Source organism: Sphaeramia orbicularis, chromosome 16 (genome assembly GCF_902148855.1).
Source record: "Sphaeramia orbicularis chromosome 16, fSphaOr1.1, whole genome shotgun sequence".
Taxonomy (NCBI): domain Eukaryota; kingdom Metazoa; phylum Chordata; class Actinopteri; order Kurtiformes; family Apogonidae; genus Sphaeramia; species Sphaeramia orbicularis.
Genome location: NC_043972.1, coordinates 32,699,239 through 32,724,709, shown reverse-complemented (window position 1 = coordinate 32,724,709; position 25,471 = coordinate 32,699,239). Strand labels below are relative to the sequence as shown.

The window sequence follows — 25,471 nt, the reverse complement described above, 5'->3', positions numbered from 1 at the left end:
CCAAGAAAAGGGAAGAAGAGAAAGCAAAGAAGAAGGAAGAGGAAAAGGCAAAAGAGGCTGAAAAAGCAAAGAAGAAAGAGGAGGAAAAGGAAAAGCTCAAAAAGAAGGAGGAGGAGAAAACAAAAGAAGAGAAGTCAAAGAAGGAAGAGGAGAAAATAAAGGAGACAAAAAAGAAAGAGGAGAAAGTAGAAGAGGAGTCTGTAAAGAAAGAAGAGAAGGCAAAGGAAGAAACAAAGAAGACAGAGAAGGAAAAGGAAGAGCCAAAAACAGAAGAAAAACCCAAGAAGGAAGAAGAGAAAGGCAAGAAAAAAGAGAAAGGGAAGAAAGGCAAAAAGGAGGCGAAAGGCTCGAGTGAGGAGCAGGTGAAAGCACCGATCGCTGCCCCAGAGCCGGAGCTTAAAACGGAGCCAGACATCGAACAGGCTCCTGATCAACACTCAATAAGCAGCGCAGAGACACAGGTAAGTGTCAGAAACACACTAGAGTTAGTCTGTGTGTGAGGAGCACAGCGCTCTGCACCACTAATACATTCTTGTTTCAGATTGGGTTCTAGTAGGGAACACAGTTTTTTCCCTTTCTAATGAATTTTTTATTTTGTGGCATGCTTGCTCAGCAAAAGTAAATGTGCAGCTTGGTTTAAAAACACAATGTTCTTGTTAGACTGAAAAATGATCTGAGCCTTCTATTGGCAACAACATATACATTCTCTGTTTTAGAATATGATGTTTATATCTGAAGTCAACATGAACAGGGTATGTTACAAACTGTAGCCATGTTATGTCTGTATAGTTTATAGACATCAATATTTCTGTAAAGTTTAATGGGAGATTTTTCTTCTTAAATGAGATGTGAAAAAAGTAGATGGTTAGTTGTGGTAGAAATGTATTATGTTAAGTCAGAGCATTAAAATATTTTAGAGATTTAGAAGTAGAATATTTAAAATTATAGTCGTGGATGGAAAAAAAAGAAAAATAAATGTTGAGAGAAATAAGTAAAACCTTCTCTGAGGCATTTTGGAAGCAAAGATAATGATTTAAACAAAACTAGCCAATGCAATGACATTCAACACAATTACTACTATTGTTTTGTTAGAAAAGAAACACCTGAATTCAATGTGTCCCAATACTTTTGTCCATATAGTGTCTATACATCCATATCACTTGATTTTCTTCATCTGTATTTGACACGTTCTTCAAATTTGTCATCTCTAAACAGCCTGCTCAAGAGGAACACAAAGAAGAAGCCGGAAAAAAGAAAGAGCCTGAAGCTGTGGAAGAAGTGAAGGAGCAGGACGCATCCAAAAAAGAAGAAAAAGAAGCACCAGTAAAAGAGGAGAAAGAAACAAAAGCAGAGGAGAAGACAAAGGAGGAGGGAAAGAAGGAGAAACCCGCTAAAGAAAAGAAGCCTGAGAAGGCAGCAGAAGAAGCAAAAGGCTCTAAGAAACAGAAAACCATGCAGTGCAAAGTCACTTTACTGGACGACGCTCAGTTTGAGTGTGAGCTTGATGTAAGAGACCTCCACAATTACACAATGTTCTCCTGTTTGTGTAAAGGCCTTGTCCTCAGTTAAACATTAATATTGTTATCTTATTGTCTGTCTGTCTGTCTGTCTGTCTGTGTCCCCCTCCCTCTTTTAGAAACATGCAAAAGGTCAAGAACTCATTACAAAGGTGTGTGACCATCTTAACCTTTTGGAGAAAGACTACTTTGGCCTTGCCCACTGGGAGAGTCCAAACAACAAGGTAGGTCTTTTTGTGGTCATATGTTTTGCTCTGCTTTCCAACACACTGACAAGAAATGATCTTAATCAGTTGCTGTTTTTTCCCTGAAACATTTTAGACATGGATCGAACCGACCAAAGAGCTCCGGAAACAGGTTCCAGGTGCCGTCTATGAGTTAACATTCAACGTGAAGTTCTACCCTCCTGATCCAGCACAGCTTACTGAAGACCTCACCAGGTGAATGTCCCAAGAGTTAAATGGGTTTTCATAACTTTAGAATGATGTCAGAGGGAGTGGGTCCCCTACACAGTCAGCTGATATGTTTCTACCAAAGTTTAAAGGAGGACTTCTTATCTTCTCCCATTTTATTGCAAGAGGTTTCCATTGTTAAGGTCTACCAGGCTGGAGGGGGTCCCAGAGTTAATGTCGGTGGGAAGTATAACAGGGCAATTGGGGTTAGTGAAGTGAATGCACCTTCATGGCTAAAAACATGTCACAAAACCTTTAAGAAGTTGCACAAATCTTTGGAATTTATCTGCTTTTTAAATAAAATTTTACATAAGGATACAAGTGACAAAAGTGCTGGTTTTTAAGATAGAAGATGAAGTGTTACTGCATATATACATGGGTTTATGTACATTTACAGTACTGTGTAAAAGTCTTAGTCTACCTTTAGCTTTATTGTCCTTAAGGATGAACTGAACATATATATTTATCTGTCATTCTCTTTTCTTAAGATAACAAATAGAAAATGCAGGCATTATGTGCATAGCCTTAAAAGACACAGTGAAACCTAAACTAAATGGGTTAAAAAGGTTCAAGTCATTATTTTTTTGACCCCTGACCCCATGACAAGAGGCAGAACAAACAATTACGAACATCTGACATGTGTTGAATGGTGTAAAACATCAGGAAATCAATGTAATAAATCTCATACTTTCTGAATAAAAGGGTTAGAGCATTGTATTAGGCAGCGAGCCGTGTAAGCATGATTTGCATGGTTAATATTCAAAAAGCACGGCCCAAAAAATGGTTCACTGCTTGCTCAAAGTCGTGCTAATTCATCAATATATTTTTCTCTTACATTGTCCCGGCCTAATTTTAGCTAAATCCATCTATTTTTTGCAAAAATGAAGTGAATCATCAGTAAACTCTGGAGGGTCCTTGGATGTGTCGGTGGCAGCAAGACAGAGGCTCACTGAATCTCCGTTTCAATTTGTGTGGAAAGTGCAGATGTCAAACTAATACTGTGAAGTCAATCGTGTTGAAAGCACATGAGACGCGATAAAAACATTAATATTTTGGCAGTAGTGTCATTACATTTGGTGCACGTTCAGTGCAGGTAGAGACGGTAAAAATGGGCTTCTAAGTGAATTTCTTACAAGCAGGAAGTGTTTGCATGAAAGAAAACATATCACCACGTTTCTACTGGTGGAAAAGTGCGTCACATGGACCAATCAGAGACGTCCGTTCTGTCCCATGCATAATCTAGTATGCCACAAAAAATGTGGAATTAACGGTAACAGAAAAGAGACAGCAACAGAATTACCGAACTTCAGGATTTCAGAGATTTGTGCATATTTAGTGTTTTTTTTTGAGTGTGTAATTAGTGTGTTGTGTTGATACCATCGGTGGTTACATGCAGGTAAGAGGATAGTAGAAACTAATCCTGGTGATAGTGTAAGGGTGTAGGTAGTAGCAGCAATGTGCCAACTACAGGGTGTTTAGACAAGCAAGTGTTTAGAACATTTGAGTGAGGTAAGTCAGGCAGGTACAGGTAGTTCATTTAAGGCATCACCAGAAGGCAAACACACTAAGCCATTACCTCAAAATAATAATGTGCTTCACAATTTTAATACCCCTAGGCCAAATATAGTGTAAGATTCTGTTGAAAGTTACTGCCCTATAATTTGATTAGATTTTGTTTGTGTAAAACTTATTACATACGTATTTATATTTGAAAGTACTCAGATATGATAACTGTACAAGGCCATTTGACCTTGAAAAAGTAGGTCAAGGTCACCTATTTTCAATATTCTTCTGCTCCATGCCAACATGCATCCACAGTGTAAATTTAGTGAAGCTATCTCAATGCATTCTACAGATAATGCGATTATGTTGTTGAATGGACAGACAGACAGATGGACGACAAAACGACTAGAAGTTGGCCAAGTGGTAAAAATTAATATTCACATAGCAAGAAATGAGGTTAACTTGATCGAATGAATTAGCAAAAATGACAGAAAAGAAAATATGTTGAATGAAATTCTAAACTTATTTTCCACGTCAAATATAACGTTTAACATACCAAAATGCACTAGAATGCAGCATTTAAGGTCTGTTTTTTCAAAATGTTCCCAGGGGCCGGGGGAGATGCTACGCGCACCGCTTTTATGCCCACAGGAGTATTACTCACCCTGTTTTTTCAGTTGTTTTTTTTTTTACACACCCTGTTCCTCCATTTCTGCCTGATGCTCTGGGTTAGAGACATGTTAAATGCAAAGGGAGGCCACACCAAATACGACCATTTGGGTTCATAGAAGCTGTTTTTTCCTTGAAATTTTTGTTTTTCCTGCTGTACATACTTCACATATATGCAGATTGGATCTTAATACAGATACTGACAAATGCATATGTGTGATCATTAGAATTTGGTCCAAGACTTTTGCACTGTACTGTACATATTAGATTTCTAAATGTTTCACAAGAGTAAATCTGAAGACTGAATGTATTTTCATACATATTTAGACAATGTAGAGGTACAGGGTGGGGAAGCAAAATTTACAATATTTTGAGGCAGGGATTGAAAGACAGTGTATGACCAATTAATTTATTGAAAGTCATGAGAATTTATTTGCCACAAGAAAATTTACATAATAGAAAATGTTTTTATTCTATGTGTCCTCCTTTCTCAATAACTGCCTTCACACACTTCCTGAAGCTTGCGCAAGTGTTCCTCAAATATTCGGGTGACAACTTCTCCCATTCTTCTTTAATAGTATCTTCCAGACTTTCTCGTAATAGTTTTGCTCATAGTCATTCTCTTCTTTACATTATAAACAGTCTTTATGGACACTCCAACTATTTTTGAAATCTCCTTTGGTGTGACGAGTGCATTCAGCAAATCACACACTCTTTGACGTTTGCTTTCCTGATTACTCATATGGGCAAAAGTTTCTGAAAAGGTATGGATAATAGTGTTAGGTATGATTATGACATCAATATATGTTTGGTTTCAAAACAATTGACATAGTGCCCGCTGAGAAAAAACAACAAAATGTTCATTGTAAATTTTGCTTCCCCACCCTGTACACCTGGTAGCACAGAGAAAAACATTCCTTTTTAGTATCACCCATTCTCATTAATTTATAGAATTTAATATTTTGACTTAATGCTGTATCTTGAATACTTCAGCCAACAACTTTGAGCTTAATTTTTTTTTTTATCATTGACCCAAACTAAGGAAAATATCACTAATTTTAACCTTGAACTTGTGACATTGTAATTGCCACAAACACATCTTTTCTTTTATGAGATGAAAAGAAAAATATTAGTTTCATTTGGTTAGAAATCCTCAGAAAAAGGTCTTGAAGATGTGATTGCTGTAGGCCCTGATACTGATAATTATTTCTTTTCACATCCACCAGGTACTTTCTGTGTCTTCAGCTGAGGAAGGACATCATGCGCGGCGTTCTCCCCTGTTCTTTTGTCACACTGTCGCTACTGGGCTCCTACACAGCCCAGTCTGAAATCGGGGAGTATGACCCAGAGCTCCATGGAGCAGACTACGTTAAGGACCTGAACCTGGCCCCTGGGCAGAGCAAAGAACTGGAGGAGAAGGTGATGGAACTGCACCGCACATACAGGTAAGCCCACCGTGAGATGAACTGATTTTCCACTGTTTGAGAGTTCAAATATAAAATCAACACCATATTTGATTCTGAAAACCTCTGCATCTCCACATGTCACATTGCAGTCTTTGCTTCATCTGTTTGAGTGACACTACAAGTACAAGTTTGAGTTCCTTCTCTTTCATGTGCAGGTCAATGAGTCCAGCTCAAGCAGACATGTTGTTTCTGGAAAACGCCAAGAAACTCGCCATGTATGGAGTGGACCTTCACCAAGCCAAGGTGTGTTTTGTGTGCAACATCATGTTACCTTTTTGGATTAAAATCATCGGTTAATGGTGGCACAATAGTTTATTCTGTGTATAAAACTGACTAATTTGCACTATGCATAAAACTCAGACTAATTTGCACTATAATAATATGCACATAAACTTATATTTTTAATAGACCAGATCTCTGTACACATCCACTCAATGTATAAAAACTCCAATTTGCACTCTGTACATATTACAAATCCACTGTAAATTTCAACCCATTGTTGTCCTTGTCTCTAATCGAATGTTTGTTTATATTAGGTCTATGTTTAAGTATGTTTGGGTTCATGTTGAAATTGTACGTCGTGAGCAAAGAAAAAACTAAGCCAAATTCCTTGTGTGTTCACATACTTGACCAAAAAAGCTGATGCTGATTCTGATGTCCAATTATGATTTACCTTCCACTTTTCTAAATGTGTTTCATGATTTTGCAACAGCATTTGTCTGTTACATGAGAAGCATTTAGATTTTAATTACAAACAGTAATTACATCAGCCCCCCTTTCAGAAAAAATAAGAGATTAATAAAACGTAAACCCCTTGACCCCAGTTTCCAGCCTTGCAGTGTGAGAGAGTCTGCCTCCTGGTGACCGTTTACTGTAACTGCAAGTTGATCCTGATGAGTGATGATGTGCCACAGTATGGACTGGTTTTCACCCTGATTTGTTGTTTCAGGATCTTGATGGTGTCGACATCACACTGGGGGTTTGCTCCAGCGGTCTGATGGTTTACAAGGATAAACTGAGGATCAACCGTTTCCCTTGGCCCAAAGTACTTAAGATCTCTTACAAACGCAGCAGCTTCTTTATAAAGATCCGACCGTCAGAGGTAAATTATTCACTTGCACCTCACTTTTATTATTTTTGTTTCAGTATAAATTTAGCTTCATTTTTTGTTTCAAATAAAGTTGACTTTAAATTGAATCTGAGTAACTTTAGTCTCATTAATTATGAATTTTTAATATCTTGCACAATCAAATTAACTTGGCACAATTGGCATGATTTTACATTATTTCCGTACACCTTGGTTAATGTTATTATCTTCAGTCATTATTTTCAAGTCATTATTTTTTAGTGTGACTTTTGTTTCTTCACCAACAGCAAGAGCAGTATGAAAGCACAATTGGCTTCAAACTGCCTAACTACAAAGCCTCAAAGAAGCTGTGGAAAGTTTGTGTCGAGCACCATACCTTCTTCAGGTAACAACACGTCATTCACACCCTTTTCTGAAATTACACTTAGCTGCCTGACAACAGAGGTCATCTTTGGGTTGGACTACCCGTAGATAAGATAATTGGCTAACTGGACTCTGCAGGTTAAGCCGTACACTGGCTTGCTGGCAGTTTAACCACCGAGGAAAAGCTACACGTCCATGACTTAGCAATGAACCTCAGAGGTTTTATCAGCCTAATAAGATGAAGAGCAGAGCTGTTGCTAGCATTGTTACGTAACCCTTTTAATTTTTAGAGAATGCTAAATCCTATGCTTGTTTTGCCAGTCCTGATACGTGGGGCTATCACTTTGATTAAACTGTCAAACTGATTAAATCATGGGTGGATGAAAATTAAATGACTGTTGATTTTTTTTTTTTTTTATCCCTCAGGGTTTCAACAGTGGAGGCTCCCTCATCACGTCGCTTCCTCGTCCTGGGCTCAAAGTTCCGGTACAGCGGGCGCACTCAGGCCCAGACCCGCCAGGCGAGCTCATTGATCGACCGCCCCGCCCCTCGCTTCACACGTTCTGCAAGCAAGAGGCTGTCACGTAATCTAGATGGAGGTACGCACAAGTGTGTCATTTCGTTGCATCAGTGCATTTATTCATTAAAATACAGCTTCAGTAAAATACTCTCTGACTTGTTTCGCTCTTACAGCTGGAGATGAGACTCTCCAGTTCTTGCAGAAACTTTCTTTATCAACCAGGTCTGAGGTTGATGATTGGTCACTGATTCTGGGATCTGAAAAACTCCAGCCTTCTCTTGAACTCTCAGGTATCTGGAGTTATGTGCAGCTGCATTGGCACTTCCTGGCATACTGACATGCTTTATTCCATCATCTAACAGGCCCATTTCCTATGGTTCATTTGCTTTAATGCTACATTGCCTTTCATCTGCAACACATATGGTTTTCTATAAACGCCTGCCTTTGCATATGGACGGTAACATCATTATGTGCTATTCCTGGCACATACCCCAGGGTATCTTTGATTATTATAAACTTTGCAAGAAAAAATGAATTTCTCGTGAGGTTCCTGTTCCACATTTCTTTGCATTTAAAGAAGCTGCTATTTATTGTTTGTAGCAAACCGACGTTCGTGTGTTCTCATGCTTATAGCTTTAAGTTCAGCGTTGTAACTGAGTCATTGCTGCTCAGGTGACTGTTGTTCAAACATTGGATAAAGCTTTGGGAAGCTCTCTTTTACCAGCCTTTGCTCTGACGGATTTTGTTTGTGCTTCTCTGCTAAAATCAAGGCATCTCTCATTCCGCTTTGTATTAACTTCCATTTACTAGACTTATAATGGTCTAGTGCAAATGCTTGGAGTTCGGCTTGGTCAGAAACACGCTTGAAGCACTGTGGAGCATTCACAGTGGTCATCATCGCTCCAGCAAACCCATTACATAACTGCCTTCACCCCGTCATCTCTTCACAGCCAGAGGGGATTCTGTGCAGACATGGTGGACAGAGGAGGGGCAGTCTGTTCACACAGTAACCTGGCAGGGCACTCAGATTGGGCAGACAGTCAGTGAACCATGGTGGGAGCTGGCATCAAATGAGCAGCAGCAGAGGGGAAAGGAGGATGAATGGTCCACTCTGCTCTATCGCCGTTCTCCTTTTCCTTTCGTCCCATCTTTTGATTTGGTGAAACAGTCAGGTATCTGCTTTTGTAACGCCTGCCAGCATTTATCCACAATTAGCAACAATGCATTATTGAGCTTTTTAATACTTTCAGTCTTTCACAATCATGTGTATGAATGTTGCATTATCTTCCTACATGCATCTTGCACTCACTCATTTACAGACTGAATTTTGTGCCATTTCTTCATCTAATGTGATATTGCTGCCTATTGTTTCTGTGAATTTATTAGCAAAACTCAGTTTGGCAAAAGTGAGCTCTATTGAGAGGCTTTTACAACCCACGCTGAAACGGACAGATGATTGGTACCTCTACTTTGACCGAATCTACAGCCAATCCTCATTAGATTTTGATGAAAAACCTCCATGTGAGTCTGTGTGTTACCAAACAATACAGTAAAATATCACTTACATTTTATGAAACAACCAGCAGCTCCTTTTCTGTTTTAGCTTAAACATCTAATTTGCCTTCATCCCTGCTCCACAGTCTTTCCCTTAGTGCAGCCGCAGCTCCAGGAGAAGGATGAACAGGTCATTGATGCAACTGAGCAGGAAGTGATCACTGAGAAAGTTATTGAGAGACTGCAGGAACATGTTACCTTGGTAGGCAAGCTGAAGGAGGCAGATGTTTTGGAGAAGCGTCTGAGAGACGTGAAGGATTTAGAGGAAAGGCTCCAACAGGTGGATGACATGGCAGAAAGACTTCAGGAAGTAATTGAAGAGGAGTTGGGGAAGGAAGAAGTTGACAGGTTAAGAGAGGAAGAGTCAAAAATAGTGGTGAAAAAATCAGTTTGGAAAGTGGAGACAAAAGAGGATGAAGTTGATGAACTAGAAGACCAGATAAAGAAGGTGTTTTTGAAAGGCCTGTTGCCTGAAGAGGAAGAAGCTGAGATGAAGGAGAGTAAACTAGAGGTCACAGACATGAGTGAGTTAGATGATAGCTTGAAAGAGAGGCTAAATCATGTAGAAAAGGAATGGAGAGCAGAAGTTGAGGAGAAGTTTGGTGGTCCAGATGTTATCAGCACTTCTTCTGTTGTGGTTTACAAGAAGGTGGAGCAAAGAACGAATACAAAAGTAACAATTGTGGAAGAAAGAAGTCAACAAGAGTACAGTAAGAAAGACGTTACAAGTGTAGTGTCAGAAAAGAAGCTTGAGAAGATGGCAATGTGGAGTAAGACAGAAGGACTAGAGGAGAGAGAACTAACAGAGAGACTCCAAGGTGAGGATCGATCTCAGGTGGAAGATAAGGACGTGTGGTTCATACTTTTGGACCGTCTTCCATACAAGGCTGTTTTCAAACCACCAGGTATAGTATGTTATTGTTGACACAGGTTTCAGCTACATGTCAGGCCTTAATTTACTGTTATACACAAGTTGAGTCAAACACTAGTTCAGTTTCTGTTCATTGGACTTAACATCTTTCCCCTTTCTAAGACGTACATATTCTTTCTTTTACTTCCTGATATTTTATTGATATCATATCCTATAACCTGATACCTGGTGATGGTCATCTCTCAGTCTGGCTATCAATACACTCTCTTGAGCTACCACCTTCTTATTGTGAGACTTTCTTCTGTTAAAATTTCTCGTCAGTATTCGCCTCAGTGGAACGTGCTCAGGAGGAGGAGGAAGAAGAAGAAGAAGAGGGCGGGTTGTTTTTCTCAGCAACCCAGGTGTTAACTGTGGAAGAGAAAAGGGAGATCATAGTAGAAGAGAGTAAAATGACAGAAGATGGAGTAAGAGGTGTTCCTGAAATCACACCGCCACAGACCGTCACACAGAGAGTTGATGACTGGTTTGTGTTGCTGGATGTTGTTCCCAGAGAAATGCCTTATGTACCACCAGGTAGCGCTAAAGTCTCTTATCTGCTGATATGCAAAAAAAACTTTGGCTTCTTGTGCTTTTTATTGTTTTTGCTTGCGAGTGTAATATCATCTCGACATATTGAGTTAAAACTCTGTTTTCCAAATGTCAGTTACCTTTAAGGAGCGAGAACAGATGGATGCTGAGTGTTCTTTGTGCTTAAGGAAGTAGTCGTGCAAAGGAACATAACTGTTCTTTTCATTGAAGTCGACAGACATCTTTTGTTGATTGCTCTTTTTCGTTTTTCTATAGATGCACATACTCTCATTGTTTTATCCGATTCCTTATATTTTCCTGCTGTCACATAAGGTGTTTGAAATGCTTAACATTGGCAGTTTCTCAGTCTAGTTATTAATATACTTGCAAATGCGAATCATAGCAGCTGCTTCCGTGCTATCAGATTTTTTTTTTTATCACCATATGTTTATTTTAAAATGGGTTTTCTCGTCAGTAGTCCCCTCTGTGGAACGTCCTCGGGTGGATCAAGAAAGCTACGTCATCTCAACAACCAAAATTATAACAGTGGAAGAGAAAAGGGAGATCATAGTAGAAGAGAGAAAAATAAAAGAAGATGGAGTAAGAGGTGTTCCTGAAATCACACCGCCACAGACCGTCACAGAGAGAGTTGATGACTGGTTTGTGTTGCTGGATGTTGTTCCCAAAGAAATGCTTTACGTACCACCAGGTAGTGCTGAAATCATTTGTGCTTCTCTATAAAATAACTTTGGCTTTATTGTGCTTTTTTATTGCGCTTGCTTACTGGTACGATTTCGCTTTTATCTCAAGTTAAATCACTGTTTCCAAACTCTGTCAGTTTCCTTAAGGGAGCAAGACCAGATGGATACTGAGAGATTTGTCTCTGTGGTTACAATCACAGCAGACAAAGAGATTAGAGAAGAAGTAGTTGAAGAAAGAAAAATAACCCAAGACATGCCGAGACTTGTGCAAGAAGTCCCTCAACAGCAACAGAGAATCAGAGATGATGACTGGTTTGTGTTGCTGGATGTTGTTCCCAGAATCCCATCTTATGTACCACCAGGTAGTACTAAAGTCTCCTGCATTGTTTTACAACTTCAAAACCACCAATTACTCTGTTTTGCAGATGCACATATTCATAAAGTCCTGTATAGTCAGCCAATTTTCATTCTGTTTTGTGTTAGTTGCTCTTGTGAAGCATGTTGAAGTGTCTCCAAAAGAACGCAGTCCTGTTGTTGAAGTGACCAGAGTGAAGCAGATAGAAGTGATGGTGGTAGAAGACACAGAAATGCAAAGTCAAAAGCAAGTCCTAGCACAGCCACAGTCCGTGAAACAGATAGAGGATGACTGGTTTATTCTTCTGGATGTTCCTATTAGAGTATCGGCTTATGTGCCACCAGGTAGTACTGGCTTTCTCACACGCTATTTTTTGCTTCATTTTGTATTTTGTCACCTTTTTGAGCTGTATTTTCTTATGACTATCTTTTTGTTATTAGTTTCCATGGCTGACTATGATCAAGGTTATGCTGAGGAAACCATTTCTACTGAGACGGTAATAGTAGAGTCCAGGAGGAAGGTTGTAGTTGAAGAGATTATGATCCAGAAAAAGGAAAAGGAGCTTCCCAAGCAGATTATACCACAGAAGAAAGTCTCCCAACCAGTCAGACAAAGGGATGATGACTGGTATGTGTTGCTGGATGTTACTCCCAGAGAGACTGTCTATGTGCCCCCAGGTACAAACGTGTTCAAACTATCTTCCCACATATACTTTTCTACCAAAGGAGATATATTTTTTACTAATAAACTCCAGAAATTACACATTTTTATTACCTTGCAAAAACAGCCTCTTTCAGATCATCTTGAGGTATACTTATAAACTTTTTGTTTACAGTTCCTGTGGTGGTATCCAGTCAAATGTATCCGAGTCCTCAGCCTCAAATTGCAGTGAAACGTGTGGAACGGAAGGTTGATCTTGAGCAGATTAGATCACAGCCTTCTCAGCCAAGACCAGAAAGAGATGATGACTGGTTTGTGCTGTTTGATGCTGTTCGTGAGAGGGCAGTCACTCCCCTCGCAGGTATAGTTTCTATAAGTTTGCAGCTTCTCTCCAGCATTCAAACATTTACATTTTTTTTTTATCATTTGTTACCTCAATTTACAGCTTAACATTTTTGTGATTCAGACACTAGTTTAACTCGGTTGATTCTTGTCTGTCTGTACCAGTCACTCCTGTTGAGCCTGTGCCATATATGAGGAAAACAATTGAGACTGAGGTGACAATCACTGAGACTAAAACATGGAAGAAGATCACAATTGGTGTGGACAGAAAGCAAGATGAGGCACGTCTGTCTGAAATTAGATCAAGACAAATTGCACCACCAGTAGAGAGAGAAGGAGGCGATGATTGGTTTGTCCTGTTTGACGTCATCCGTGACAAGCCTGTTGTTGTACCACAAGGTAGATTCCAAAGCCAGAAGGTCTACACACTCTCTGCTATGACTAATAAGCTGGCACTAAATCATTTTTGTTTAATTTAAAGCTGAAATAACTCAACCTTCAATAATGTCATCATATTTGCACTTGGTTCATAGAGTCTTTTTGTGTGTGTTAGTTGCTGTTGTGGAGCGTATTGTCGATGTGGTAGCTGCCAAGGTACCAAAACAAAAATTCATCACTGAAGATGTGAGGCCATTTGTGACATTTGTGGAGATAAAACCATCTAAACGGAGAAGGGTGGATGATGACTGGTTTGTGCTCCTAGATGTTGCAACAAAAGTTCAAGGTATTATGTGATTTTGTGAAAGTGTGCCAGTGTACTTCAGCATCATTAATGTGCAGTGTATATTTTAGCTTTTTCAGATGCGCAAAGAACTCAGGATGTGCTTTCATGTGACCGGCTGAGGTTCACTGTGATTTCTGTGTGTGTTCTATGTCAGTGGCTGTGGACAAACAAGTCCGTATGTATCCCGAAGTAAGACCAGCCAAAGAGTTTGCAGTCAAAGAGGTTAAAGTGCAGAAGAGAGTTACAACAGTGGATGAGAGAGAGTGGCGGCAGAAAACAATAGTACAGCAGAAACCACGGCCAACAGTGAGAGAGGTGGAGGATGATTGGTACATACTTCTGGATGTGGCCCCTAAACCGTCAGGTATAATCAAAATGATTACCAACAAAGTTCACTGCTCTTCTACATTCATTTGTAATGGTACAAGTCCTTACCTTCTGAATATACTCAGACAATAGGTCCAACATTGTCTCTGTCATTTCACTTTGGGACAACTTAATGTACTGTAATGCAGCTGAAAATGGTCGTCTGTTTGTGTTAGTTGCTGTCCCAGAGCGCATCACGTTCCCAAAAGAAGTGAGCAGATTTCAGACCAAAACAAGGATCACTATTTTGGAGATGCGGCCACAGTTTGAGAAGCGAATCCTGGAGGAAAGACCTGCACCATCACGTGCATATATCAGTGATGATTGGTTTGTTCTCCTAGATGTTGGCGTCAAAGAGTCAGGTATTTTTTGCTTGGTTTGTTGCTTTGCAGATGACCAGCTCATACTCATGCTTTCTTGGAGTTGTGGAAAACCTATTAACATCAAATTAAAGCCGCTGTGCCCTGTTTCACACTGACTTCTTTCCACAAGAGAATGAGTCCGTTAATGGAAGTTCACATTCCCCATTGCTTAAGGATCTCTGACGCGCTGTGTTTTGCAGATTAAAGAATTACCGCTTTCTAATCTCAGCATTTCATGCTCAGTGGTTCAGCATTGAGCATTGCAGGTCATTGCAGCCTAATATCATCTGCTTGTGCATCAAACATCGGATTAGAACAAGAACTGAGCGGCGCTTTTGCTCTCTTTGCATTTTGTGGATATTTTGGATATTCACTGATGGCACACTTCTGCTTATACTTTCCTAAAAGTAAGTAAAGAATTTAAGGTACAGTATACTCTTGCATCATTGTGGCTTGAGAAGTAAGTATGATGCGGCTGTTTGCTCTGAAGTTTTACATGTTTCAAACGCTATTCTGTCTTTTTATGCACTGAGGGTTTGGACATGTTTAAACCAAGCAATCCAACCTCTCTGCAACACTATGTCTAAAAGATTTCCCTTTTCCTTTTCCTTTCCCCAGCTGTGAGCACACAGAGGGGTGCGCGTCCTGTTAGCGCTCCAGTTTTCTCCCAGGCTGCCCTGGCCGAGGCTGGAATCCCCATGGCCCTGTTCGACCAGCCCCAGACCTCCACTCCAATCAAGACCAGCCGCCAGGAGGAAAGGAGGCTGGAGGTCACGGTAGAAACGGTGGAGCCTTCGAAAATGGAGACAGTCACTGAGGTCAAGGTATTGAATCACTCCTAATACTTTTGACTTTTACCAGATGTCTATTATTTATTCTGCTGGACCTTAATGTGTACACCATGTAAACCATGTATACTTAACGAAACAACTGGCACCAGTGCAAGATAATCAAATGATGCCTTATACCTTCGTAATAAGTGTCTGGGTATTTTGATGATTATAAATTGAGCAGTAAAAGGTGTCTCAAGCAGAGGCTCTCTCTGTGTTTGAGTGTGAACTGTGTCTCTCTTGCTGCTGTAGCCAGCAGTGTGGAGGGACCACAGAGAAGTAAACTCATCCCTGATACCCACCATCAATGGGCACATTCAGGTTAGTGTCAGACACTGGCCTCATGCATGTCTGTCCTCTGAAGACTTGTTTCCTCTATGGCTAAGTATCAAAGGTAACACGCAGAGGATGCTAACATGTGTTCCTCTCTCCTCCCTGGGGTAGCACAAGTCAGAGGTCACAAGCACGGAGGTGGTGCGAATGCGAAAGGTCAGATTCTTAGTCGTGTTTCAGCTCTCTTTCCATAGCCATGTCTCCATCTCCATTCTGATGATATCAAGCTTCTCATCCAAAAGACTAATTTCACCCTCTTCTCATGTTGTGCTTCCATACAGCTAGCTCTAAAATGAAAACCACATCAGGTTCGATGCGCGTACAGCATATTTTAGAAAACGTAAGATCATCAGAATACGTGAGCAGTCATTAAGTGAATAATACAGCTTTGATATGAGGAGACTGTAACTGTTTAGACGTTTACGAAGCAGTCATTTCTTCTCATTGCTTGCTGTTGTTGTAAACCCTGGAATGCACATGCATGATTATGGATTAAATGCACCTTACTAAAATGGGGCATGATAGCTGGTGTTTTATCACATTTCTGTCACTTCACCATTCTTTATTTCTTTTCTCATAGATATTTTGAGTCAGTTCTCTAGGTTCTTTGCTTTAGTAGTGCAGTACTCGGCCCCGAACTGTTTTGCATGCAGATTCGTCAAAACTCCTGTTGTCCGTTGTATTAACACTGTAGAAAATATCAGTAGCATGCATGTCCGAGGTGTGGCAGTTTTGATGCCGACACACAAGTCAACTGAAACAAACCACCCTTTTTTGTTCTTTTCATTTTTCACAGAAAAGAGCAAAGAAAATTGAGGGTGACTCAATTTATGTCAGACATAGCCTTTTAATGTTGGAGGTTTGTATCCCTTCTGGAAATGTCAGTCTCTAGCTGTATTTTCTTGCTCTTTGGCACATTGGCAGCTGTTTTAATATCACGCTTGCATGTGGCATGTTTCACACTCTACGCATCATCATAATTGGCTTTGTAGATGACATGATAAATGTGTGTGTGTGTGGCAAAATAACTCTGATCAGGATAGCTATTTCAGGAGAGTGCTGTTGAAACAATTATGTCAAATATGTAAACATCAGGTCCTTACTCCTGCCTCACAGTGTCTATAAAACATGTCCCTTATCAGCTTTGAGATGTGATTGATGAATTAAGCTAATCAGGGACAGCAATAGCTCAAATATACTTTTTACATGTTTTTCCTGTCAGTATTCCTGAACCAATCCACTTGTAAATGACATATTTTCTTCCAGATTATCAGTATTCTCCTGCTTCTGCTTTTGCTCTTTCAATCAACATCTTCACTTCTTCTATTTTTGTATCTTGTTGGCAATGCATTGCACTTTCTCAATAATTTTGCAAATGAAATGTAGGATTGAAAGCCAAAATAATCATACCCAGTCATACATTTTGGTTATGTATGAAACAAGCGATGATTTGAGTAACACTTACCAAGTTGCTCTTTAGAACCACAATAGGCCATGATTACCATCCAACAATAACCTTTAATATCGTCTTCAATATTTCGGGTAATATGGGTTTCAATGTCTTCTTTTCAGTTGTATATAAAGATCAACTTGGTGTTAAATGTTACCAAATAAGTGCTGCTGTTGCTTTTATTCATTCCTGTTTAATGAACGTGTTTCCATTTATACTAAGGCTTCATCTTCGACAGTTTGTATATGTCTGCTATCATCACTACCTGCTCTTTGATTTGCAGCCTGTTTTTTTTTCAATTGCAATTCACTGCAAGTCTAATGCTTGGAAATAGATCGATGCTGTGTAGCTGATAGCTCCTGTCCATGGCTCCCCAATAATCATCCACCTTTATAAATGTTTTTATGAACGTTACATTTGAAGTCTGCTGTCATGACTGAGCTGCTGGCATTACTTTAATTTTGTATATAAATTCCTGATAATCATTGACGACACCACATAGTATGAAAATGCAGAATATTTAATTCATGGTACCACCTAATTTATGATCCCCTTTAGTCAATTAACCTTGCTTCTGCTTAATTGTTTATTCAGAGATTAATCAGCATATATTGCAGGAAAACAAGAGAAATGCAACACAATCTAACTTTTGTTCTTTATTCTCCCCCTTTCTCTGCAAACATCTCCTCATACTCCATCATCCTTATCCCTGTCCTTGCATCAAACTCTCACTATCTGTCCAAACATGTTTTCTCCTATTATTGTTTTCCTGCTCCATTTGTCTCTGCCAAATATCCCGGCATCCTCCTCCACCCCATCTCTCCTCCCCACTCCTCTACTCCTCTGTTCTTGGCTTTCCTCCGTATAGGAGTTCGATAAACCTCAGGAGGACCTGCTCAGGCATCATGCCAGCATCAGCGAGCTGAAAAGAAACTTCATGGAATCCGTCCCAGAGCCCAGGCCCAGTGAGTGGGACAAACGTCTATCCACACACTCTCCGTTCCGCACTCTGGGTATCAACGGCCAGCCTCTGCCCAGCGCAGATGGGGTAAGTCTCCCACAGCAGTCCCTCACCCCCAAATCCTTCATCAACTGAAGGAAGTAATGTCGATTTTAAATTAAATTAGCTTCTGAAATTCATTTAAAGCGTGTTTTTACATAAATCATTTAAACTGTTTTTATTCTGGCTCATTCAGGCAGTGTGCATGGTCCTTTTATAATTTAAAAGAACCTTGAATTGTAACTAAAGTTTTACATTACTTTGAGCATTTCTATTTTTGCTTGGATATATTCAAATGAAATAAGGGCTCAGACTCTGGTGCCATTGTTGGTTTTGTGATGGATTGAATATAATGGATTGTGTGTGCATGTTCAGTCCTATTCAAGGCATTAGCATCTGGTATGCAACACATGCATGTGAATGAAGAATGCAGTTGGACTTGTTGAATAGGGTCTATTTGATGGGCTGTCGAGGGTGAGGCATCTTTGGAACTCGTCCACTCTCTGAAAACACTTTTAATTTGTTGTATGTGCATTGGATGCCTCTGACCTGACATGTTCGTATTGCATGACCGACTGACTGACATAAAACTTACTGCATGACTCAGAGATGACCGCTCTGTTAAACAGTTGCACGCTCCGACACTGAGCAAATTAGGAATTTACATTTTTCTTTTCCTCTGCCCCTCCTTCATTGATGAGTCCTCTTTCTGCTTTTATTCTTGAGTGCTTTCTTTTCACGCTGCATTTTCCTTTTTTTTCCTGCTGCTTTCTTTACATCTTGGCTGTTTAACCATGAAGAGACAAGGCCTCATTCACAGTTGCATCAGTGCTTGTCAACAATAATGTAACTATCACAGGATGTCAGCATGGAACTACTACAAATCCATCTCAGCTTTGTTTGCCTTTATGAGTCATTTTACAGCTAAAGTGATTACTTGAACACTTCTTAGACTGCAAACACAACCCCAAGCTGCTATCAGACACATGAATAAACAACTAAAATCTATTGATGTTAATTTAGCATGCCCTGTGGTGTGAGATTATCTGAAGAGCAGGAGTCCTTTGACACATGTTTATACTTGGAAATTAATTCCTCCAAGTGCATCGTGTTGTCATGGCACATTAGAGTCAGTGTGAAGTCAAAGCAAAGTGAAACTGACAGCTTCGAATCTGCTGTGTAAAAAAAACTAAAGGAGCAGTTTAACAGACCAATTTAAGCAGTCAATGATATGACAGTGGTTCAGTGTCATCAGCCGTGTGGAAATTAATAATAGTTTAGATTCTACTTCTACTTTACTATACTCTTGTCTGATGATATTTTCACTTGCAGGTGGACACAGTAAAAATGCAGTAAGGAATTAGAGATAAGAGATATGACTTTCTTGATCCCACTGTAGGGAAACTGCTGTGTTTACAGCAGAAAAATACAGAACGCAAAGATCAGAAAGACAGAACATTCAAGAGTGTAACAAGAAATATAAGAGAATATCTGCTATTTATAGTACTTGTTCTGCACATGCTTACATATTATTTACATATTTACAATATAATTGGACATTTTATTATATAAGCTCTTTAATCGTACAGGCTGAAGATAACATTGTCTGTACTGATTCTTCCTTGTGATCACAGCAAATGTATATAATTCAACCTAAAGCAAACTCCATCCAAGTTTATATAAGATACAAGTGTGGATGACTTTCTGTCTTTTCACCATCTTACGGAAATTGTCAGACATGGAAAGAAACGCATGTTAAAATGCATGTCTCAACAAACTTTCCATGTTCTTGATGATGACAAAAAAAAAAAAAAAACGCTTCAAAATGATTTGTTTTGCTCAAATCAAAGCTTTCTGTCATGCCGTTACATCTGTATTTCCCATTTTACAAAACTGCTTATTGCGCAAATGTGGCTTTTACGAGTTCAGTTCACTGCCAGTCATTTCAAAACTCCTCCCTCTCATCTCTCTTCCCCCTTCCTCCTCCTCCTCCTCCTCCTCCCCTCAGTTTGTCATCCGCCTCCCACGCGGCCCCCTGCTCAACTTCTACTCCAAACGCAGCTGAGGGGCCGTCTCGACTCTGCGGAAATCCCACACAGGTGTGAGTGTGACCCGTGGAACCCGCACCTTGTCATCTACCCATCAACCTCTTGCTTACTCTTCTCCTCCTCCTCTCCTTCCTTCGCCTCCTCTGCAGCATCACTGTAGCATTCCTCATCACTCATCCTCTGCTCCACTTGAGAAGCTGCCTTTTTTTCTGGCCTCTGTGGAATAAGACTTTCACTCTCTGCATTACAGTTCCTTTGGTTTCTCCAACCACAAACAGACCTGTGCTCTAAAGACTGATTAGGACTGGAAATTACAACGTGCTGTCGGTTGGACTTTACATAGATACATCCACCAAAATTACCTTACAACTGACTTTTATCTGGAGGTTTTTAATGTTTTACTGTATCACTTAGAGCCTGCTTTTATACACATTTTGAAGTACATTTCTAACAGTAGGATATTGTCTTCTGATAAACTGATCACTGTGACATGTGTGTTGGACTAATACTTATACCTGAGGCCACATGGAGTAAACACTAGAAAACTGAAATCTTAAGACTTGCATTAATATGGTTATTGGGAAACAGTATTCTTTGTCACAGTACGTCATGTCCTGTGATGGGAATTTGAGGCAGCTTAATACTTGTAATACTTATTTAACCTCTTTGTACTTCACCAGTATTTGGCAAGTCAGTATGTAGCGACTGCAAGTGATTCCTGTTGCATGACATTTGAACAATCCAATATGACCAAAGAATAAAAGGCATTCCATATACGATACATATGACTGTTTGTTCCTTTCATGGAGCCTGGATTTCAGGGTTCCTACACAGTACGGAGTTGGATTTAGTTCATTTAAAGCAGAGAGCATGGGAAATATGTTTCCAGTCTATAGTGTGTAATTTGTTTTCGAAAATACACAATTCTGATTTGAAGTCCATTATACAAGCAGAGCATTTTCCATGGTTTTAGAGCAGCGCAACCAAAACGTGTGGGTCAAAGCAAAATGTCAAGAATGCAAGAATTATGGTGTGGAACTGAACCACCCTCCTACACAGAGCTGCTTCTACGCCTGTAAACATGTACCGGGCCTGGTGTTAATTGATTTGTATGAGCTACGGTATCCTCTGCTCATTTACATCAGAATATAACATTCCTAGATATTGGAAGATGTTTTTTACATTTTCACCCAGCTGTGTTATTCAGATAGCTACAAAAATCTACAGAGAAGTCTGGAAATTTGAAGTGGAAAATGTGTGGGAACCCTGAGATTTGAAATGTACTTATTTTAGATATTCTTTAAACTCAGCTGTATTATGTTTTTCTTCCTCACTGTCCATCAAAAATAGCACATGTGCCTTGTTATTTTTGCAGTTCCTCCCTCTAGACAGAACAAAATCAGACCAAATCCATTTCCTATAAATGGAAGCTAATGAACTAGGGGTGCACATAAGTATGCAATAACGTTTTTCTAAAGTATTGTTGTAAAATATAACAAAACCATTACTCATATCATTGCACTTTCACTATATCCTCATAGATCTGAAGTTCATAAAGTGAATCCTGTTTATATATTCCTGATTTGTATCTGCATGCATGCATACATATTTAAAGTTATGTGAATATTGTTTTGTATACATACCAGAAAGCACTTTACATAGTGACTGTGTTATGTCTTTTTTAGAGTGTTTGCATTAGTCCTCTATGCAATGGTTCAGAGACAAGTGCTGCACATGAGGAAACCGGGATCAGTTTGGGCTTTTCAGGCGAATACAGCCCCACCGTCAGCCACCAGAGTGAGCCTGACAGGGTGGAAGCCCCCGACGCTCCTGTTGAAGCAGAATCAGCAGAGTTGTGCGATCAGGACGTGGTTGTAGTTTTTGACACCTCCTTGGTGCCCATCGTGGAGGTGGAGACGGCCCAGCTGCCTAGCTCTCCTGACCCTTCCTGTAGAGTTTTAGATGAGACCCAGTTGAAGGAGGAGGAGCAGCAGGAAGAAGGAGCAGACCCTGGAGCGTCGGACTGCTCTGGGACGATATTTGGATCATCCCCAGCCTCCTATTTCAGGAGCGGTGGTCCTCAGGTCATACGCTGCTTCCAGGTAGCCTCCTGACTCCCCAGGGTCACACTGATTCTGTCTCTACTTGGCCACTTCATGATTTCATGGATGCCACACTTGTTCACGCCTTTGCAGCACCATTAAAACTGAGCCGCTGAATGTGTAAAGTACTGGACAAATAGACGTGCGAGTTACATTCATGTTGGTCGAATGTAACTCAGGATGCTGCACAGGTGTTGCACAGTTGTGTGCTAAGTATTCCAATATGGTGATGGGTAACACTAGCACATTCTTCTCTGCCATAAAAAGTTCCACACTGGCTTTCCTCACACGTTCTGTCCAACCCACTTCTGGCTTGATTTTTTTCCGATTCCTTTTTCTTTGACTAATAGTCGGTGGTGGTAAGGGAACTCTCAAACTGATCCTGCTATTCCCTCAAATTTTAAAATCATGTGGTGAGAAGAAAGGGCTGTCGTGTTGATTGATCCACCAAGGGAATGGCTTGCATGGTGTGAAATGAAATGGATGCTATTAGGTGAGAAGTGTGTGGTTCCACAGCCACTTATGGGACTATGTTCCCATCCACAGCCCCCACTGGTGCAGACCCAGACAGTCACCATCACAGCTGTCTCCAACTCCTTACCCAGTGGCATCTCCACCACAGAGGTCCCTATCGTCCCAACTAAGACCATCACCTATGACTCTTCAAAGGTAGGGGCTCCAGCACCTGCTCAGCCCAGATCTGTATGCGCTAAAGGCAGTTTGCACAGAGATGGCAGCTCAGGCTCACTGTTAAGTAAACAGGTCTGGGAGGATCAGGCCGGGGGCTCAGGACCGCCCTAAAAAGGAAAATTTACTGAACTTCTTCCTGACTTTTCCACAGGTCACAGTCGATGGGACGGACGAGGACAAAGATGGTTCATCTGTGTCCAGCTCCAAAACCGTTACCTCAGAAACCACCAGTGGCACCACAATCACCACCACCACCACTCACATCTCAAAGGTCAGCAGTGCAATACCGTGTCTGTGTTTGTTAGGGTTGGTTTGTTTGCCTTCATTCATGTTTTCCCTCCTGCCACAGGTTGTGAAAAGTGGATCATCAGAGAGTCGTGTGGAGAAGCGGATCGTCATAACTGCAGACCCAGAAATCGAACAAGATAAGGTACAAACAAGTGACGTCATACTTAACATGAGTATTTCCATTTTATGTATAATGTTTTAACTACAAAGTCTGACAGTTTTAGTTTCTTTTTAGATGAAACTTTTACACTCTGGGTAATACTAGAAGCTTAAATAAAAGAATAAATCAGTAGTTTCTAGAATAGGAGTGTAGTCAGGGAACACATTTTAGATGTCTATGAGTTGTTCAAAGCTCCACGTAATTATTATTTTACTCTTGAAACTTCTCACATGGTGGTGTTTTAACATGTCCTTGAATCATCCAATGTGACACCAGAGGAAAACAGCGAAAAAGCATTATTTTTAATCAGGTTATGCACTGCTGCAAGGGAACCGGAATATAAGTGCAATGTGTTTTTATCTGCCACAAAAACTGTTTAAAATTATAGCAAAAACTGGAATTTTTTGTTCATGTAAACAGTGATTTTGTAGCATTAATAATCAAATGACGTTACTTATAATATGATAGTATCAGTCAGAGAAATCAAAACAATACTTAGTTTCACTTCAGTAGTATTTTTCAGGCCAGACTTCAGTTTATAATGCAGTATTTTCACATTGTTGTGTTGACACTTTACCATCAGTTAAGGGTCTAAATAAGTACTAACCCAATAACTGCAGCTATGACCAGACTAAACAGAGTAAAATCCAAAGGTTGTTAAGGTCTGGGCAGATAGTGTAAATAAATGATGACAATGAATCTTTCAACACCAGGTTAAGACTAATCCACATATTGTTTTGCAGGAGAAAGATGGCGGCGCGTCAGCATTGTAACTGAATCACCACCTTCATTTATTCCTTCCCTCCTGACTCCACTTCCTGCATTCTTCCATCAGAGTTCAGCACTCAACACACAGTGGCCAGCTCTACCTGCTCACGCACACATCCACAACGCAACAGCTCAGAAACCTGCACATGACATTACGGATAACCAAGTAGAAAATGTAGCAGACCCTCTTTGTTTTGTTTTCCGTTACAGTCTGTTCATCATAGTTAGAGGAAGGCTACACAGTGCATATTGCTTCCCCATCCCGGTGTTAAAAAGTTAGTGCATACACTTAAAAACAGCATCTTCTGTTGAGTGATGTCAGTTACGTTTGCTTTTACATGCTTTTATTTTCCTAGTGGTTTTTACATTCTTTTATATAAATGCACTGTTTCCATTCTAGTTTAGACACCATTATCAGCATTTATTCCCATGGTGCTGCTAGGGAAACGTTAAAATTACATTCAAGGGAACTCCTTGTTTTTTGTTGTTGTTTACTTGTCTATTTAAGTCAGGAGAGACGTTTTTTGTTTTGTTTTTTAAAGTGACATACCTCACGTCTACATGTGAACAAAGATATTCTGTGCGTAAATTTGGCTTTGTTCACTGCTCAGGTACAAACACAAAAACAAATCTTTTCTTCCCCAACCAGCCAAGAACCGGTAGCTTACACATTATTGTAAAGATTAAATCTAAAAATTGATCTATTTTGAAATATTTCTCTATTTTATAGAATTAATGCTTTTATAGTGTTTGTACAAATTGAGGTTTTTAAGTTATACATATCCATCTGCTCATTAAATTGTGGGTTACTGTTGTGCTGTTAACTGAATTTAATTTTTTTTAAATACCTTTTTTGTCTTGCCTGACACTGAATCATTCTTAATCATTTCCTCTTGTAGACCATCGAGTATGTCAGATGTTTTGCAACATACATACGACCAAGGAATGCTTCCCTCAGCCCTACGTTGTGTTCAGTAGCATAGAATTCATAAATGCTTTCAATATATTTGGTTGATATGAGAAGTTTTACAAGCTTTGGTCTGTTTATCTCAGGTTTTGGTATTGTTTGTAAGACTACAGACCTCCATATGATTGTATGAGGAATGTCCATATATGTATATCCATCCCTACTTCGCACGTACATTTATGTTCAAGCCTGGGTGAGGTCAGTAAATATGAAGCCTGTCAGTCGCAGTAACAATACGGATACAAGGTGAAGGCAGCTGCCCCAGAACATGTGGCTTTTCTCTCATAGAAACACAAGTTGTCTTTTTTACGTGTTCTACTATACAGTAATTTATTTGTAAAGTAGAAACTGTTTTATGTGATTTAATGTACTGTGATGTTTCGACACAAGCTGGTTTCCAGGCTTTCACTAAAGATGTCACAATGTTAATATTGCATTCATTATCAACCAAGTTTGTAAAGCCTTTTTACCACATAGTCCAAGTAGATTGCTTTCTCACTTGCTGTTTCCTGTACTTTCCCATACTAGAAAAAAATGCTTACAATATATGAATCCCTTTTAGATAGCATGTTTGTTAGCAGACTTTTTAAATGCAAAAATAAGCCATTGGTATTGTAGCTACATGAACAACAACCTGTAGAATATCACAAGAAAATTAGTTTTTAGACAATGGAAAATATTGTTGCTTTGTGACTTATCCCTGTCTTTTTATTGAAAAAAATAAAATATGCATTATTTTGCATTTTAGTGGGGTGA

At 39.8% G+C, this 25,471-nt stretch overlaps 1 protein-coding gene across 14 annotated transcripts; it reads left to right on the top strand.

Moving 5' to 3' along the window:
• The first annotated feature begins 218 nt into the window (after positions 1-218).
• On the top strand, positions 219-25,455 carry LOC115435549 (titin-like). 14 transcript variants are annotated; one of them, XM_030158033.1, is made up of 33 exons: positions 219-461; positions 1,216-1,506; positions 1,637-1,741; positions 1,839-1,957; positions 5,368-5,586; positions 5,763-5,850; positions 6,557-6,709; positions 6,982-7,079; positions 7,484-7,656; positions 7,751-7,867; positions 8,528-8,749; positions 8,964-9,098; positions 9,218-10,036; positions 10,324-10,575; positions 11,045-11,278; positions 11,408-11,632; positions 11,754-11,969; positions 12,066-12,302; positions 12,461-12,646; positions 12,790-13,026; positions 13,181-13,351; positions 13,506-13,715; positions 13,894-14,079; positions 14,698-14,903; positions 15,162-15,230; positions 15,354-15,398; positions 16,039-16,101; positions 17,561-17,740; positions 21,426-21,842; positions 22,389-22,511; positions 22,684-22,803; positions 22,882-22,962; positions 23,724-25,455. In XM_030158033.1, the coding sequence occupies exons 2-33, from the start codon at positions 1,453-1,455 to the stop codon at positions 23,751-23,753; spliced, it is 5,790 nt and encodes a 1,929-aa protein (XP_030013893.1). In that variant the 5' UTR covers positions 219-461; positions 1,216-1,452; the 3' UTR covers positions 23,754-25,455. The 14 variants fall into 14 exon arrangements, with proteins under 14 accessions (XP_030013893.1, XP_030013901.1, XP_030013889.1 ...); XM_030158041.1 differs by lacking the exon at positions 21,426-21,842; XM_030158029.1 differs by lacking the exon at positions 219-461 and having other exon boundaries at positions 1,305-1,506; positions 11,048-11,278.
• Positions 25,456-25,471: the final 16 nt, after the last annotated feature.